Source organism: Ursus americanus, chromosome 29, assembly GCF_024610735.1.
Source record: "Ursus americanus isolate L20-20 chromosome 29, mUrsAme1.1.p, whole genome shotgun sequence".
NCBI lineage: Eukaryota > Metazoa > Chordata > Mammalia > Carnivora > Ursidae > Ursus > Ursus americanus.
This window is the reverse complement of record NC_142155.1, coordinates 20,945,154-20,958,853: the sequence shown is the minus strand read 5'-3', so window position 1 is coordinate 20,958,853 and position 13,700 is coordinate 20,945,154. Positions and strand designations below refer to the sequence as shown.

Below are 13,700 nucleotides of genomic sequence, written 5' to 3'. Positions count from 1 at the left end.
ACTGCTTAAAAGTTTTCATGACATTTTATTCCACTACATAATGGAATACATGCATCAGTCATTAAAAATGTTTTGAAATAACTTTAATGGCATTAGAACATGCCATGATATATTAAATGAACAAACAGGATACAGAACTTTACAGTGATCCAAATTTTTTAATGTTCTATATTAAGGAAAAAGGAGAAATGGAAAAAGATAAGGAAATATGACTGAAGATTAAATATTTGGATAATGGAACTACATATTATTTTTTATCCACATTTTGTACATTTATTTTCCAAAAATGTTAGTGAGTTTGTATCAGATTTTTCTTTCACATTCCCCCAAGCACTTACACAATTCTTCTTTTTCCATTGAGTATTACAGAAATTACACCTTTAGTCAATAGGATAGTTCTTCTGGTGAAATGTTAAGCCCTGTAATTTTAAAAGCTGCTTCTATTAACAACAGAAATAAAGGATAACGGAATTTTTCCCTCAAGTAACTAAATCCTCAACAACCAGCAATAGAATTTCTCACTAAATTTATGGATTATGGATGGTCCAAAACCATGTAAAACAAAAAGTTTATGGATTATGGATAGCCCAAACTTACATTAAATAAAAAGTAAACCAAAATATGGACATCTACCAATCCCAAGATATATTCAGTGGCTATTTACTTAAACAGAGAATATTCACTTCTCATTAGATATATTACTTATAATCTATCCTATCAATGATAACTTTGTTTATTAAGGTGGGCCACAATTATCTATAGTAGAATACTCTCCTGACCAGCTGTCTGAGGACCAAGATTCTAATCTCCAGTCAGCCACTGAATCAATGCAGTCATTGCAACCTTCCTTGGCTATAAAATAAGGGCACTGGCTCTTATGTTACTAGTCTGAGTCTCACAGTTGTTATATGAATCAAATCATGTCATATATGTAAAGATACGACAGACATATAAGGTGCTGTACTTATTATGATCATCAACCTAATCCAGAGTTTCCTGCACCATGTTAAGGGTGTCTCATTCAATCTTTACATTTGCTGAACCACAACTTAAAGTAATCTCTCACTACTAAATCCTCAGATTTGATAATATACATGTGGGTATTAGCAGAGTACTTAAAAATAGAGAATAAAATTTGACTTAACACTGATACCTAAAAATGAAATTTGTCTGGTTTACATTAAAGTATTAATTAAGTCATACGATAATTCTTTTCCTACAATGCAGAGTGAATGAAATATGAGGTCATATTGTCCAGATGAAATGGTAAGGTGGAGAAAACCCTCTTCTGACACCATCCACCTCCCTACAAACAACACCAAGTCTTCTCTCCCTATTGAAATTCTGCTTTCCTTCAAATAGCCAACCCTGCTAATAAAACCCTTGGATGCTCAGATTCCTCCTCCTTTGCGGCACTCACTTACAATGAGTAGAGCTGCTCCACCTTCCTCACAAAATGTGCTCTTTGGGAGGCTGCAGTCCTATGCCCCTACGTTCCTCTTCCTTCTGCAGGCCGTAGTTCCTTTGCACATTTTTTAAGCATATGATCAATAGATATTTAGAATCAGGGGCTCCTGGGTGGCTCAGTTAAATGTCTACCTTCAGCTCAGGTCATGACCTTAGGGTCCTGGGTTCAAGCCCCAAGTCAGTCTCCCTGCTCAGAGGGGAGCCTGCTTCTCCCTCTGCTCTCACCACCACCACCACACCCTGCCCCTAGCTCATGCTCTCTCGCTCTCTCTCTCTCAAATAAATAAAATCTTTAAAAATAAATAAATATTTAGAATTCAACCACATATTCCAACTTGGTGAAGATCAATTTCTCCTGACCCCAAGTGCTTCATCCCTTCCCAGTTCTTCTAGGCACACACTGATTACAAAATGTGATGAAGCTAGGGAAGAGTGTATGTTAATGGTACTTTGTTCACTTCAAGCATGGAATCAATTAATTCCTTATTAGAAATATGATGTTGGAAACAATGCGGCTTGAATGTTTTCAAAAAAATGCTAATAACAAAAGTATTTTGTTCTACTTTATTATTTGAATTCTACTGAGGCACAAATTTAAATTTCTATGTAGTGTTCTAAATGGAAAACAATGGAGACTAAGTACATCTCTGTTTTTCACCAAGGAAAGTACAGTATCCTTGCATTTTGCTTTCTGTAACTTAGAATCTTCAATCCTTCTTTTCCTCCAAAATTTTTCGACGAAAAAATATAAAGAACTACAAATTATATACAGTAGCTAAATTGTTATTGCTTCTGAGATTGCTTTAAGGACAAATTCACATTGCAAATACCTTCATAACCAGAAGCCCTCACTTAATGGGGGATTAAAAAATCCACATTGTATGCAAAATCCAACTCTGAATTTTACTCAGTTTATCTACTATTTTCAATATTCTCTAGTTTCTGTTATGTAGATAAAATTATAAAGATCGCAAAAGGAACCACCAAATACTCGTTTAATCATTCACCTTCTTTCCCCTAGCAAAGATAGTCAATGGTGTTCCAGCATTCATAAATGTTCACAGTGTGTGGCTCTTCTAAAATACGCCAAAGGAAAAATCAGGTAATCTTGTTCTCCCTCGTAACTTATGTGGTTTTAAAACTCAAACATGATCATTTTGGTAAAAGTACTGTCTTCAGTCTACGAGACAAAAGTAAAACTTTGTGTCCTTACACATTATATACATATACCATTATACCCAGGCTATAATCAAATTAAAATAAAACCTTGCTAAAAAAAAAAAATTAAAACCAACAACTATCTATCTAACCCTACTTCTGATTACATTTTAAACAAGTAATCCAATATACTAAGAGTTTAACTTTCACATGTTTTGCAGGACATGGACTACTAATTTCAGTTTATCCTTAAAATAGAACAGTTCAACTAATTTTAGACTCAAGTGCTATAAAGCATCATAGCTGCCAACCAGCTGGATACCTGAATTGCAGCAGAAGCATAAGCAGATATACTAAGCAAGCTGTCAGATCGCTGAACTCCGAGCCACCACATGCAATCCTGTGAAGTAGCTGTAATAGTCAATGCATGTACCCAAAACAAAACAGTACTTAAAAACAATATGACCAGATGAAAGAAAATACTTAGGGCCTTATTTAAATAATATCTATAACATGCAATGGTTTAAAAGTGTCAAAAGGAGGTAACAGTATAAAAAATTACTAATCATTTGTAAAACACATATCTGATAAAAGACTATTATCTAAAACATACAACAATTATTAAAACTCAACAATAAGAAAACAAACAATCCAGTTAAAAAGTGGGCAATGGGCGCCTGGGTGGCTCCATTGGTTAGGTGTCCAACTCTTATTTCGGCTCAGGTCATGATCTCAGGGTCGTGGGATCGAGCCCCACATTGGGCTCTGCGCTCAGCAGACAGTCTGCTTGAGATTCTCTCCCCCTCTCTCTCCCTCTCCATCTGCCCCTCCCCGTGATCACTCTCTCTCAGTCTGTCTCAAATAAATATATAAATTTTTTTTAAATGTAGGCAAAAGATCTGAATAGACACCTCACCAAAAGAGATATACGGATGGCAAATAAGCATATAAAAAGATGCTCCACATCATCTGTCATTAGGGAACTACAAATTAAAACAATTCAATACCACTACATACCTATTAAAATGATTAAAATCCAAAACGCTGACAACACCCACCGCTCATGAGGATGTGGAGCAATAAGAACTCTCTTTCATCGCTGATGGAAATGCAATATGGTACAGCCACTTTGGAAGACAGTTTAGCAGTTTATTACAAGGTAAACAAAGCCTTACCATATGATCCTACAGTTGTACTCCTAGGTATTTACCCAAATGAGTTGGAAACTTATGTCCACCCAAAAGCCTGCACACAAATGTTTATGGCAGTTTTCTTCATAATTGACAAAACTGAAAGCAAGCAAGATGTCCTTCAATAGCTGAGTGGATAAACAAACCGTGGTACATCCAAACAATGGAATATTATTCAGCAATATAAAGAAATGAGCTCTCAAGCCATGAAGGGACGTGGAGGAACCTTAAATGCCTGTTACCAAGTCAAAGAATCAGTGTGAAAAGGCTACAAACTATATGATTCCAACTACATAACATTCTGGAAAAGGCAAAACTATGGAGACAGTAAAAAGATCAGTGGTTGCCAGAGGTTTGGGGATTGTGGGGGACGAATAGGTAGAATGCAGAGGATTTGGGGGGCAGTGAAACAATTCTGTATGATACCGTAATAGTAAATCCATGATATATGCTTTTGTCAAATTCCATAGAACTGTACAACACAGTGAACCCTAATGTAAACTATGGATCTTAGATAATAATAAAACATCAATATTGGCTTATCAATTATAACAAATGTACCCACCAATGCAAGATATCAAAAGGGGAAACTGAAGGGAGGGGAGAGAGTATACGGGAACTCTGTTCTTTCTGCCCAATTTTTCTATGAACCTAAAACTTCTCTCAAAGTAGTCTATTCACTCAAAAAAAAATAAAAAATAAAAAAGGCCACTGGCCTAAGAGGAGCCAGAGGCCTTGAGTTTTTGGTCTACCTCATTCACTGATGGTCTACGTAATCTCTACTGCTCAAAAGACTTTGCACTACTCTATTCCACCGTCACGAACCCAGTGAGGTAGACCTGATGCATCATACCTCACTGGCTTAATAAAGGTATAAAATAAGCCACCAAGTAGTACTATTTCATATCAAGAATACAAATTGTCACACTGGCATAGCCAGATGGAGAACTCTAACACTGAAAATAAGGGCATGTTTTAATTCACTGGGACAATAGTATCTTTGTATAATGCCTTTAATACCAGGATTCACTGAGAAATATTTTCACCCACTAGAGAAAAATCAGGACTTTGTCAATTCCCTTTGACGATTCTTTCCAGGAAACATTTCAGGCATGTATCAAAGCGGCCACATTCAATGGTGACATTTACAAAACTTAATTCTTTTCAAAATCTCCTCAACCAAAATACGCACTGAAAATGTTCACATTAAAACTTTATTTTCCTTTCATGGATTTCTAATAATTAGAATTTATAATCTAGCTGAGATATAACAGTTCAAGCTCCAAAGTCTATTTAACATTTGAACTGAAATAAATCTCTATAAATTTTTAAACTATTAACTTTAATTTCATGCGTCCGTTTAACACATCTCAAGCAGTCCTTGTATTAATCAAAATCATAATCCTAATAATAAATATTCACAAAAACAATTTCTGCAATATTTACCAGTCAATGTAATGAAATTCAAAATATACAGTTTATGTCAAATATACACTTTATGTTCAAGCACATGTGTTCAATGCCACAGACACCACTTATAAGCTATATGACCTCAGGAAATTAAACTTCTCTAAGATTGAATTTCTTTATTGGTAAAATGGTAGTAGATGTAGCCAAGATAAAGAGTTATGAGAATTAGAAATGATATATAAATAACTCATTCGCAGTACCTAGCTCTGTCCAGTATATCATGTGTATAAAAGCTAAACCCATAAACTTGAGGATAGCTTAGAATTTACATGATCATATAACCACTGAACTTCTTACATACCAAACAAAACTGACTCTACAAATCTCAAGTTTATGTAGAAAAAAAAAAGAGGCTTTTTGAAATAAAACCAAATGAAAAAAATTATTGAAATATATTGAAAGATTTGAGTTTTAATCATTTACAGTTACTTCTACAAAGGATCTTAAACCAGTAATTTTATTTCCTTAAAGAAAACAAACTCACCGCTCTAAGATACTACAAATCCTGTTCAGAGGATTCCCAACAAGACTGATAAGCTATTACTTAAGGACCCCTACATTAACTAGAACATTCTAGTTTTCTAGGTCATACTACTTTCTGTATTTCCAAGGTCAAGCAAAATAGCATTCATTCCATTTCACTACCAAAGAAGGTATAATAATGATTAATATTAAAAATTTATTTCAAAACCATTTTCTAATGAACACACTACAAATTTTTTTTACACAACTTAAAGAGAAAATGATACACAATGGAAGTTTTTGTGCCCCTTCTTGTCCCCACACTCAAAACCAACCAATTAGCCATCCTGTCGATTTCTATCATTTCTCCTGAATCAGCCTTCCATTCCAACCACATAGTTTTACAATGGCCTCTTAACCTGTCTCCCTGCTTCCTGAATCTTCCTTTCCACTCAGTACTCCATACTGTTACCAGAGTTCTCTTTCTATATGCTATTCTCATTGGTAACATCCCACTTAAGATCAGGGTTCCCTCCTCTACCTATAGAATAAGCCCAAACTTGATCCTCTCAGTGTGGCCCTTTTCCATCTGGTCCAACATTACCCTCCATATTTACTCATTCCATCTTCCTACAACCTCTGTGCACTCCCATCTCTAAAACTTACTGTGCACTGAAGCCAAATATTCAAAATGGAGTCTGTAGTTATGCTAATAAAATGGCACCATCACGCTAGTCTCTCCTCTCGAGCTTTCCACCTGGTACCTTCACCTTCTCCCAGGGTAAAATCCCATTTGACCCCAACTACAAAGCTTTACCCAACACCCAAACCAAGCAGAATTATTTGCTTCCTCTTCTGAAAGAGATAAGAGTAGGTTGAAAAATAATAGCAAATAAAATTGCATTAAAGAAATAAACCAAAAGATAAATAAAAGGCTTATTTGATCTCTTACAGAAATAATGATGTACTTCAGCAGATAGCTGCCTGAAATTCCTCTTTGGAAATAGGTAGCATATGATCCCTAACTTAGTAAGAGCTGAGAAATGGACACAAGTCTTTCTTTTTCAAAAGCCATTTCAGACAGAAAAGTCCCATGTGACAGAAGCACCTGAGTTTCTTTTTAATTAATAAGAAATACTAAACATTCTAAACTACAAATCTTCTCACTCAATTTGTTCATCAGACAATCAGACAGTCAGATGATCTTATACATTTTTATACTCAGTTGTGGAACTAAAACAGAAAGGAACAAATGACAGCCAAGATACTCCATCTTTTTGTCACCTCTATAGCTTCGGATGTTTTTACAGTCTCCAGTTTCATGAAGACGCTTTGGGCAACCAGTCTAGCTCCCCAAAGAGCCAGGCTCCTGGGCTCACATGAACCAAACACAGAAGTTTCTTTGCCTGAATACAGAATAACCGTAAAACAATAAATTTTTCCCACTGCCTCTCCTTCCATGTCATTTATTGCCTACAATCGTAACTGAGCCAAATAAGTACCTCCAAATTGCTCAAATAAAAAATTTTCAAAAGCGTAAAGCTTTTTTAAAGTCCCTGAGCAAATAAATGTTGAGATAACTACAAAAGTCTAAGTCAGAACAAAAGAAACTAAAGAAGCATCAGTCTGCTGTTTTGGATTCAAAGTTAAATTCACTAACAATATCTAATAACTGCTTACATTCCTAGACTGATATGTGTTCCTTGCAGTATAAGGCAATGAGTAAATTCTTTGGCCAATTTAAGTCCTAATTATTTGGTAAGAAATTACTTTCAAACCCATGGTGTAACATTATAAAACATTCAACCGTGTCATTTTGAAAATCCTTAGAAACTTATATGGAGCTTTCAGATAGTCTCTTAAACGTCAGCAAAGTCAAACACATTGTGTTAAGGTCGTTAGCACGTGTCCAAACTTTAAGCTTCCACTTTCAGGGCAGATACTGTACCCTCTATGTGCTAGACACTGCTGGCTGCAAAACCTATATCCATTTTTGCCTGACTCTTTAACCAACAGAACTTCAACCATGTTCAAATAGGTACTTTCTTAGTCAGCTATGCAGATAGCAGCGGCCCCTTTAACAGAACTGTTAGCTCTGGCCAATGAGATACTAGTGAGAGTTGCTAAGTGGGCTTCTAAAAAAGCTCTTTAAAAGGAGGCTGAGTCAACAAGTTTGCACCTTCTGTCCTTTGTCCTTGCAATTCTCCTTCCTCTCTTTTTTTTAAAGATTTGTTTAAAAGATTTTATGAATTTATTTATTTATTTGAGAGAGAGAGAGAGAGAGAGAGAGAGAGCAAGCACGGGAGGTGAGAAGGTCGGAGGGTCAGAGGGAGAGGGAGAAGCAGGCTCCCCCCTGAGCAGGGAGCCCGATGTGGGACTTGATCCCAGGACTCTGGGATCATGACCTGAGTTGAAGGTAGACACTTAACCAACTGAGCCATCCAGGCGCCCCTAAAGATTTTTTAAATTTACTTATGGGGGGGTGGCGCAGAGGGAAAGACACAAGCCGACTCCACTCTGAGCGCAGAGCACCAGGCGGGGCTCAATCCCAGGCCCCTGAGATCAGGACCTGAGCCGAAATCATGAGTCGGATGCTTAACCACCTGAGCCACCCAGGCGTCCCTGCAATTCTCCTTCTTCCATCTGGAAGTAAGACACAGGGCTGGAAGAGGAATAGCCATCTTGTGATAACAGAAAGACATCTCTAGTGGCTGAGCGGCCACTGAGAATTGGCTAAGCAGCAACACAGAAGTTCGGGCCCCATTGGCAAATAGAAGTACCCTACAACCCTGGTCTGCCTACCTGCCTGCCACAGCTTCTCAGTACCTGAGACAAAGAAACACTATCACGTTACCGTCTGTTTTCTGTTACAAACAAAATACAACCTTCACTAATACTCATTACCGGATTAAGCCCCTCTCATTTGTTAAAAGAAAAGAAAAAGCCCAGACTAATGCTGTTATAACTAGCTACAATTGTAATACTATTATGATGCAGCACAAAGTTCACCTATTACACAACTATTACATTAAGCCATGACCAGAGCATGAGCGGATGAAATCTGAAATCAAATTTTTGCAGACTCCTGGAAGCCAAGTGAAAACCGCTAAGCAAGATCAACCAAGACTACAGTATGAAGGGGGAGGGGGGGCGCAAATGAGTTCCCAGAAGCCTTTATACTCCAACTTTCAATCCAAATGGCACCAGGGTTGGTTCAGACAGGAAAATGACAGGATTTTTCCCAACCACACATCTATGCAGGCTATAAAACTGAACTGAAAATGAAACTACAGGTGTAGTGGTTCTCAGTCCCTTTGGTCACCAAGCACATAGGCAGAATTACATATAGCCCTGAGAGAAGGGCCTAAAACAATTACTCAAAGTTTCCATGGAAAACAACAACAACAAAAATTTGCCTTTCTTTCTAAATAATCAAAGAGGATTTTTCAGTGATGTTCTTGACAAGTAACAAATCTGCCAATCAGCTTTCACAGAGAATGACTTTTTACAACTGTCTGGGGATAACTGATTAATTTCCAGATCTATGCGAAAACATCCATTTTGTTGGACTGAATTTTACCTTCTTTTTAAATGAACTCTAAAATGTATAAAATAAAATTTATTGGGTTCACATTAATGATGTCATTTTCGCACTTAACAACCTTTCAAAAAGTAACAGTGTGTTGAGAAAAATCTTCTAATGACAGAATTAAATAGCGGAATTTCATAGATTCAAGTGACAGCTAATATTAATAATATAAAAATGTATAATTAATTAAAATAACAGTACCACACACACAAAACCAAGAGGGATCATTCTGTCCTTTTACGCTAAGCTAAACATGTTTTGTATTACATGGTAAATACACTGCATAATCTAATATATATAAAAGAAAACCAATGACATGGGCAATTTCTAGCATAAACAAATAGTAAATATGTTTTATTTGTAAATAAATGCCTTTACTCACCCCGACTGTGCTATTAGCTGAAGTAATGTGATGTTTTTTTAATCAGATACCCTGAATATTCTGGCTATGAATATGTCTTAAAAGTAAGAGGACTAGAATATGAATCAGAGCACTGCACTCTTCTCAGCAGCAAACAGCTCTTCCTGTGTTATTCTAATTCAGCAAACAGTTGCCTGTTTTCACTCAGAAGAAAAGGACCAAAGCAAGACACAAGAATAGACCACACCATAAGTAATTAGGGCTCACTCACTTGCCACTACTCAGTTTTCTACAAAGGGCTAGGTTGAAGTCCTTGCATGGGCCATCTGAGGACTAAGCCTTACAAAACTTTCAACTTCTAAACCCAATACTCATAACTGCTGACAGTATAGATTATTATAATTCTACGTTTCTGACAACTGACAAATTTTGAATTTGTTCCAGCTGACTCCACCACTTAACACTATTCAACAGCTGGGGCATATGATAACTTGGCAACCTGATAATACTCTAGCTGAATGCAAACTCATTCTGTAACCAAGGAACTTTGTCAGAAATAAAAATCCAAATAACCTCTCTTAAGTTCAAATGGGAATGTGAAATGTTTGAACAATGCATGATTTCAGAAAATGAGCAACTGTACTTTGAAAGTTTAGTGAACTGACACTCCCTATTCAAAGCCTACAATTCTTTCCCGATTAGATCAGCCCCCATAGCAAGTCATCAGGATAATAAGCACTATAGTGAAGTCATCGTATTGGATACTGATGGGAAATCGTAACTGGCTTCAAAACACATTGGGAAACAATGAGTTTTCCAGGTCCCCAGCTTTACCTATAATACACGGCCAATACTCTTACTTTCCTTTCCAAAACTAAATGAAACATAGAACATCTATAAAGCCAAGTACAAATTGATGACCTAAGCATTTTAAAACCACAAAGAAAATGAAGGTAACAATGCTCACTTTTACAGTGAAATTTTGGACTGTATGTTTGAAAAGTGTATGTTTAACCGCAACGATAATCATTAGGCTATAATTAAAACGAAGTATAGTGAAAAATGCAATGGCCTTCAGGTCTTTTTCTTTGATTTCCAAAGGCAAATAGAAACAAGCTTTTAAAGAATGCTTCCTCAAGACAAGTCAAAGCAGCACTTCAGTTCTCATTTTCAAAGTCACCTGAAATCACCCATATATCACTGAAGTAAAACTTGATGAGATAAAAATTCATACAGCTCTCATTTTTTTCAAAAGTATAAAATGTGTACACTTTAAAACTTTCAGACTTTTTTGCCTTTGGATTTTAAACAGCACAGGTGTGTGTCTTCAATAAGGTTTACTAATCTGTATTGCAATATTTTTCATTTTTCACATTCTGGAGACAACTGATTGTTTTAAAATGTAAATACAGACATAAACATGAGTATATTACACACACACACACACAAATGCTACCGATGTGCTTTAGCCTAAAATACCATTGCACTTGCTCAGTGGCAGTATTATACACAATAGAGTCTTGGCACAAAGGAATTCTGATTGTGCTGTTTACAAAATTCTACATGGATTAAAAGAATGTCAATATCAAAACATGTTCTAGAAAGAAATAAAACATATTTCTGGGTGGATTTTGAGCATTTTGGAAATTTAGAATTTTATTGTTCAGTTCAGGATTTTATATTTCTACTTTCTGCTAATAGAAAACTATTAATGCATGCCATTTTTAACCATATAACCCCCATTCAATTTACAGAAATAGAGTTTCTAAAGACCAAAGCAAATATTCGAAAGATGCAAAACCCTCTGAATCCAAGCTATGAATTACGCCACTATTCACTATTAATATATTAAGGGTCTGTGAGCTAGCCTTGGGTGTGGAGTGTTTTGGTCTCCTTACTATGTCTCGTCTGTACACACTGAAAAATGATTTCCAGTGACAAAAAGACTCTTTAAGATGAGACGATGCACTTTGTCTAACACTATATTTAACTATACAAAGTAAACAATACTAATACATAAAAAATTTATCAGGTTGGTATAGAATTTCCTGAACATAAATAGGCAGAAAAGCATTTCAAAATATACTGCTTTATATTTAAATTTACAACAGACTCGCTGACTTAAGGCTTTCATCCGTCACACAATCAAGTAATTTTTATGATACATAAGAATAGGTATATAGTCACGAACCACAAACTTTTTTCAAATAAAATCATTCTAAGAAAAATGATTTGGTGATGCTTTCAGTGATGAAACAGCCCATTTATTTAAGAACCCAAGAACCTTTTTTTATAGGGTTAACCAACAGCCCATGCAAAGCAAGAGCAGCAATGCCTTAGTAATCCCGTGGAGAATTAATCGGTAGCCACCCTCCCAGGAAGAATTATGATTATGCATAGTACTTAAGAGCTTCTATAAGAGAGAGAAAATGCAATGTGCTTGAAACCCAAACCCCTTCCCCCCACTCCACAGCCTATCCAAGGGCGTCTCCGGACCATCGCCCACCCCACCACACTCTCTGAGTTGAGGTTACTAAATCCCATCCAAAAAACCCTGGTTCATTCCCAAGACTGGTCCAGACACCTGTTTACCTGTGTCCAAGCAGTAGTGGCTCTGGTTAAGCAAAGATAACGGTTACCCGGCTGGTGCGTGCCAAGCCCGGCAGCCGGAGCACGGGGGACCACATACCTTTGTACCTCTCCAGGACATCCTCGTAGGCCTGGAGGTACTCCTGCTCCTCCACGTACAGGTAAGCAGCTGGCGAGAGGTACCCCGCCATACCGAAGTTTATCTAAGCGATGACTGGCCAATTTCCCTTTCCCCCTCCTAACCCCGGAGAGTATCGTAGTCAGCAAGACACAGCCTTGAGAACTGGAAAAGCGGAAGGAGCGGCAGGCTGGGGGAGAGCGCTGAAGCCGGAGACGCAGAACCAGGGGCGCGAGGGGGCGGTGGGCGCCGGAGCCCGCAGAGGAAACGCCCAGGCCCCCTGGCGGGCCGCGGGTGCTGGGCCGCCGCTCCGGGGAGCCAGAGTCCCTCTCAGGTTTCAGCAGCAGCAAATCTCGGCGAGCCCCGGGGCGGCGACAAGCAGTGCCACGCCACGCGGAGGAGCCTGGAGCACAGTGGTGACGGGCGAAGGGAGGCAGGAGCCGGGACCCTCTGCGGCCAGCGCGGCTGTCACCCTGGCCCTGCGCTGGGCGCCTGCTCCGGGCCGGGCCGAGGCCGCGGCGGCGGTGCGGGAGGACGGGCGCGCTGCCTCCGCCCGGGATGCTGCGCCGCGCATCTGCGGCATTTCCTGGCCGCCGCGCCGCAGACACTCGCCCGCGCCCCCGGAGAGAGGGAGGGGGGGAGAGCGGAGGACGGAAGGGAGGGGGGCAAGCGCGGCGGTCAGCGCCCCGGCTGGCTCGGCTCCGACCCCCGTGCGGCTCAGCCCCTCCCTCCCAGGCAGGGCTGGGCGCCCCGGGGCCCCCTCCCCGGCCCGCCCACCCGGGTAGATATCGCGGCCAAGCACGCCCACCCCCGGACACTGGCCGGCCAGCCCGGATCCCCAAGGGTGAGGTTTCTATTTGGGACCCACAACAGGTGCCTGGGAAACAAAGCCTCAGATCGTGGTCACAGACGAGCGCAGCCCCCCCCCCATCCCCACCCCCAATGGGCTGAGCGGTCGGCGGTCTCCCAGGGAAAGGGATGACGGGGACAAGAGTGGAAAATACTCTACAAGCCAGCTTATGGCATGGAGGGGCTCAGGTCACTCAGTAGCAGCACGGAGCGGGGAGGGACCGGGGTCCTTGCCCGGGGCACATCTCGGGGGCGGGGCGGGGCGGCGCGGCCTCTGCAGGTGGCCCCGCGCGTCAGGGCCTGACAGCCTGGAAGCTACTGCGCCTGCGCGCCCGGCGGACCAGCCCTCGGCCCCTCCCTTCCGCCCCCCAGAGCCGGCCCGCGCATCTGCCGCTGCGCTCCTGGGAGATGGCCACAGCCGGTCACTTCTCAGTGCCCTCGGCTTAC

At 39.8% G+C, this 13,700-nt stretch overlaps 1 protein-coding gene across 22 annotated transcripts in view; it reads right to left on the bottom strand.

Annotated features, from left to right (window-relative positions):
• The window catches only part of DST (dystonin), a 452,944-nt gene that overhangs the window by 328,946 nt on the left and 110,298 nt on the right, over window positions 1-13,700 (bottom strand). For 2 of the 22 annotated variants that reach the window (XM_087856991.1, XM_045802826.2), the window contains exon 1: window positions 12,387-12,957. The exons of 16 other annotated variants lie outside the window; for them this stretch is intronic. In XM_087856991.1, coding sequence (XP_087713117.1) covers window positions 12,387-12,477 — 91 coding nt within the window. In that variant the 5' untranslated portion in view covers window positions 12,478-12,957. Of the gene's footprint in view, window positions 1-12,386; window positions 12,959-13,700 lie in introns of those variants that run through there. 4 more of the 22 variants (XM_045802832.2, XM_045802872.2, XM_045802862.2 and 1 more) reach the window with 4 other exon arrangements.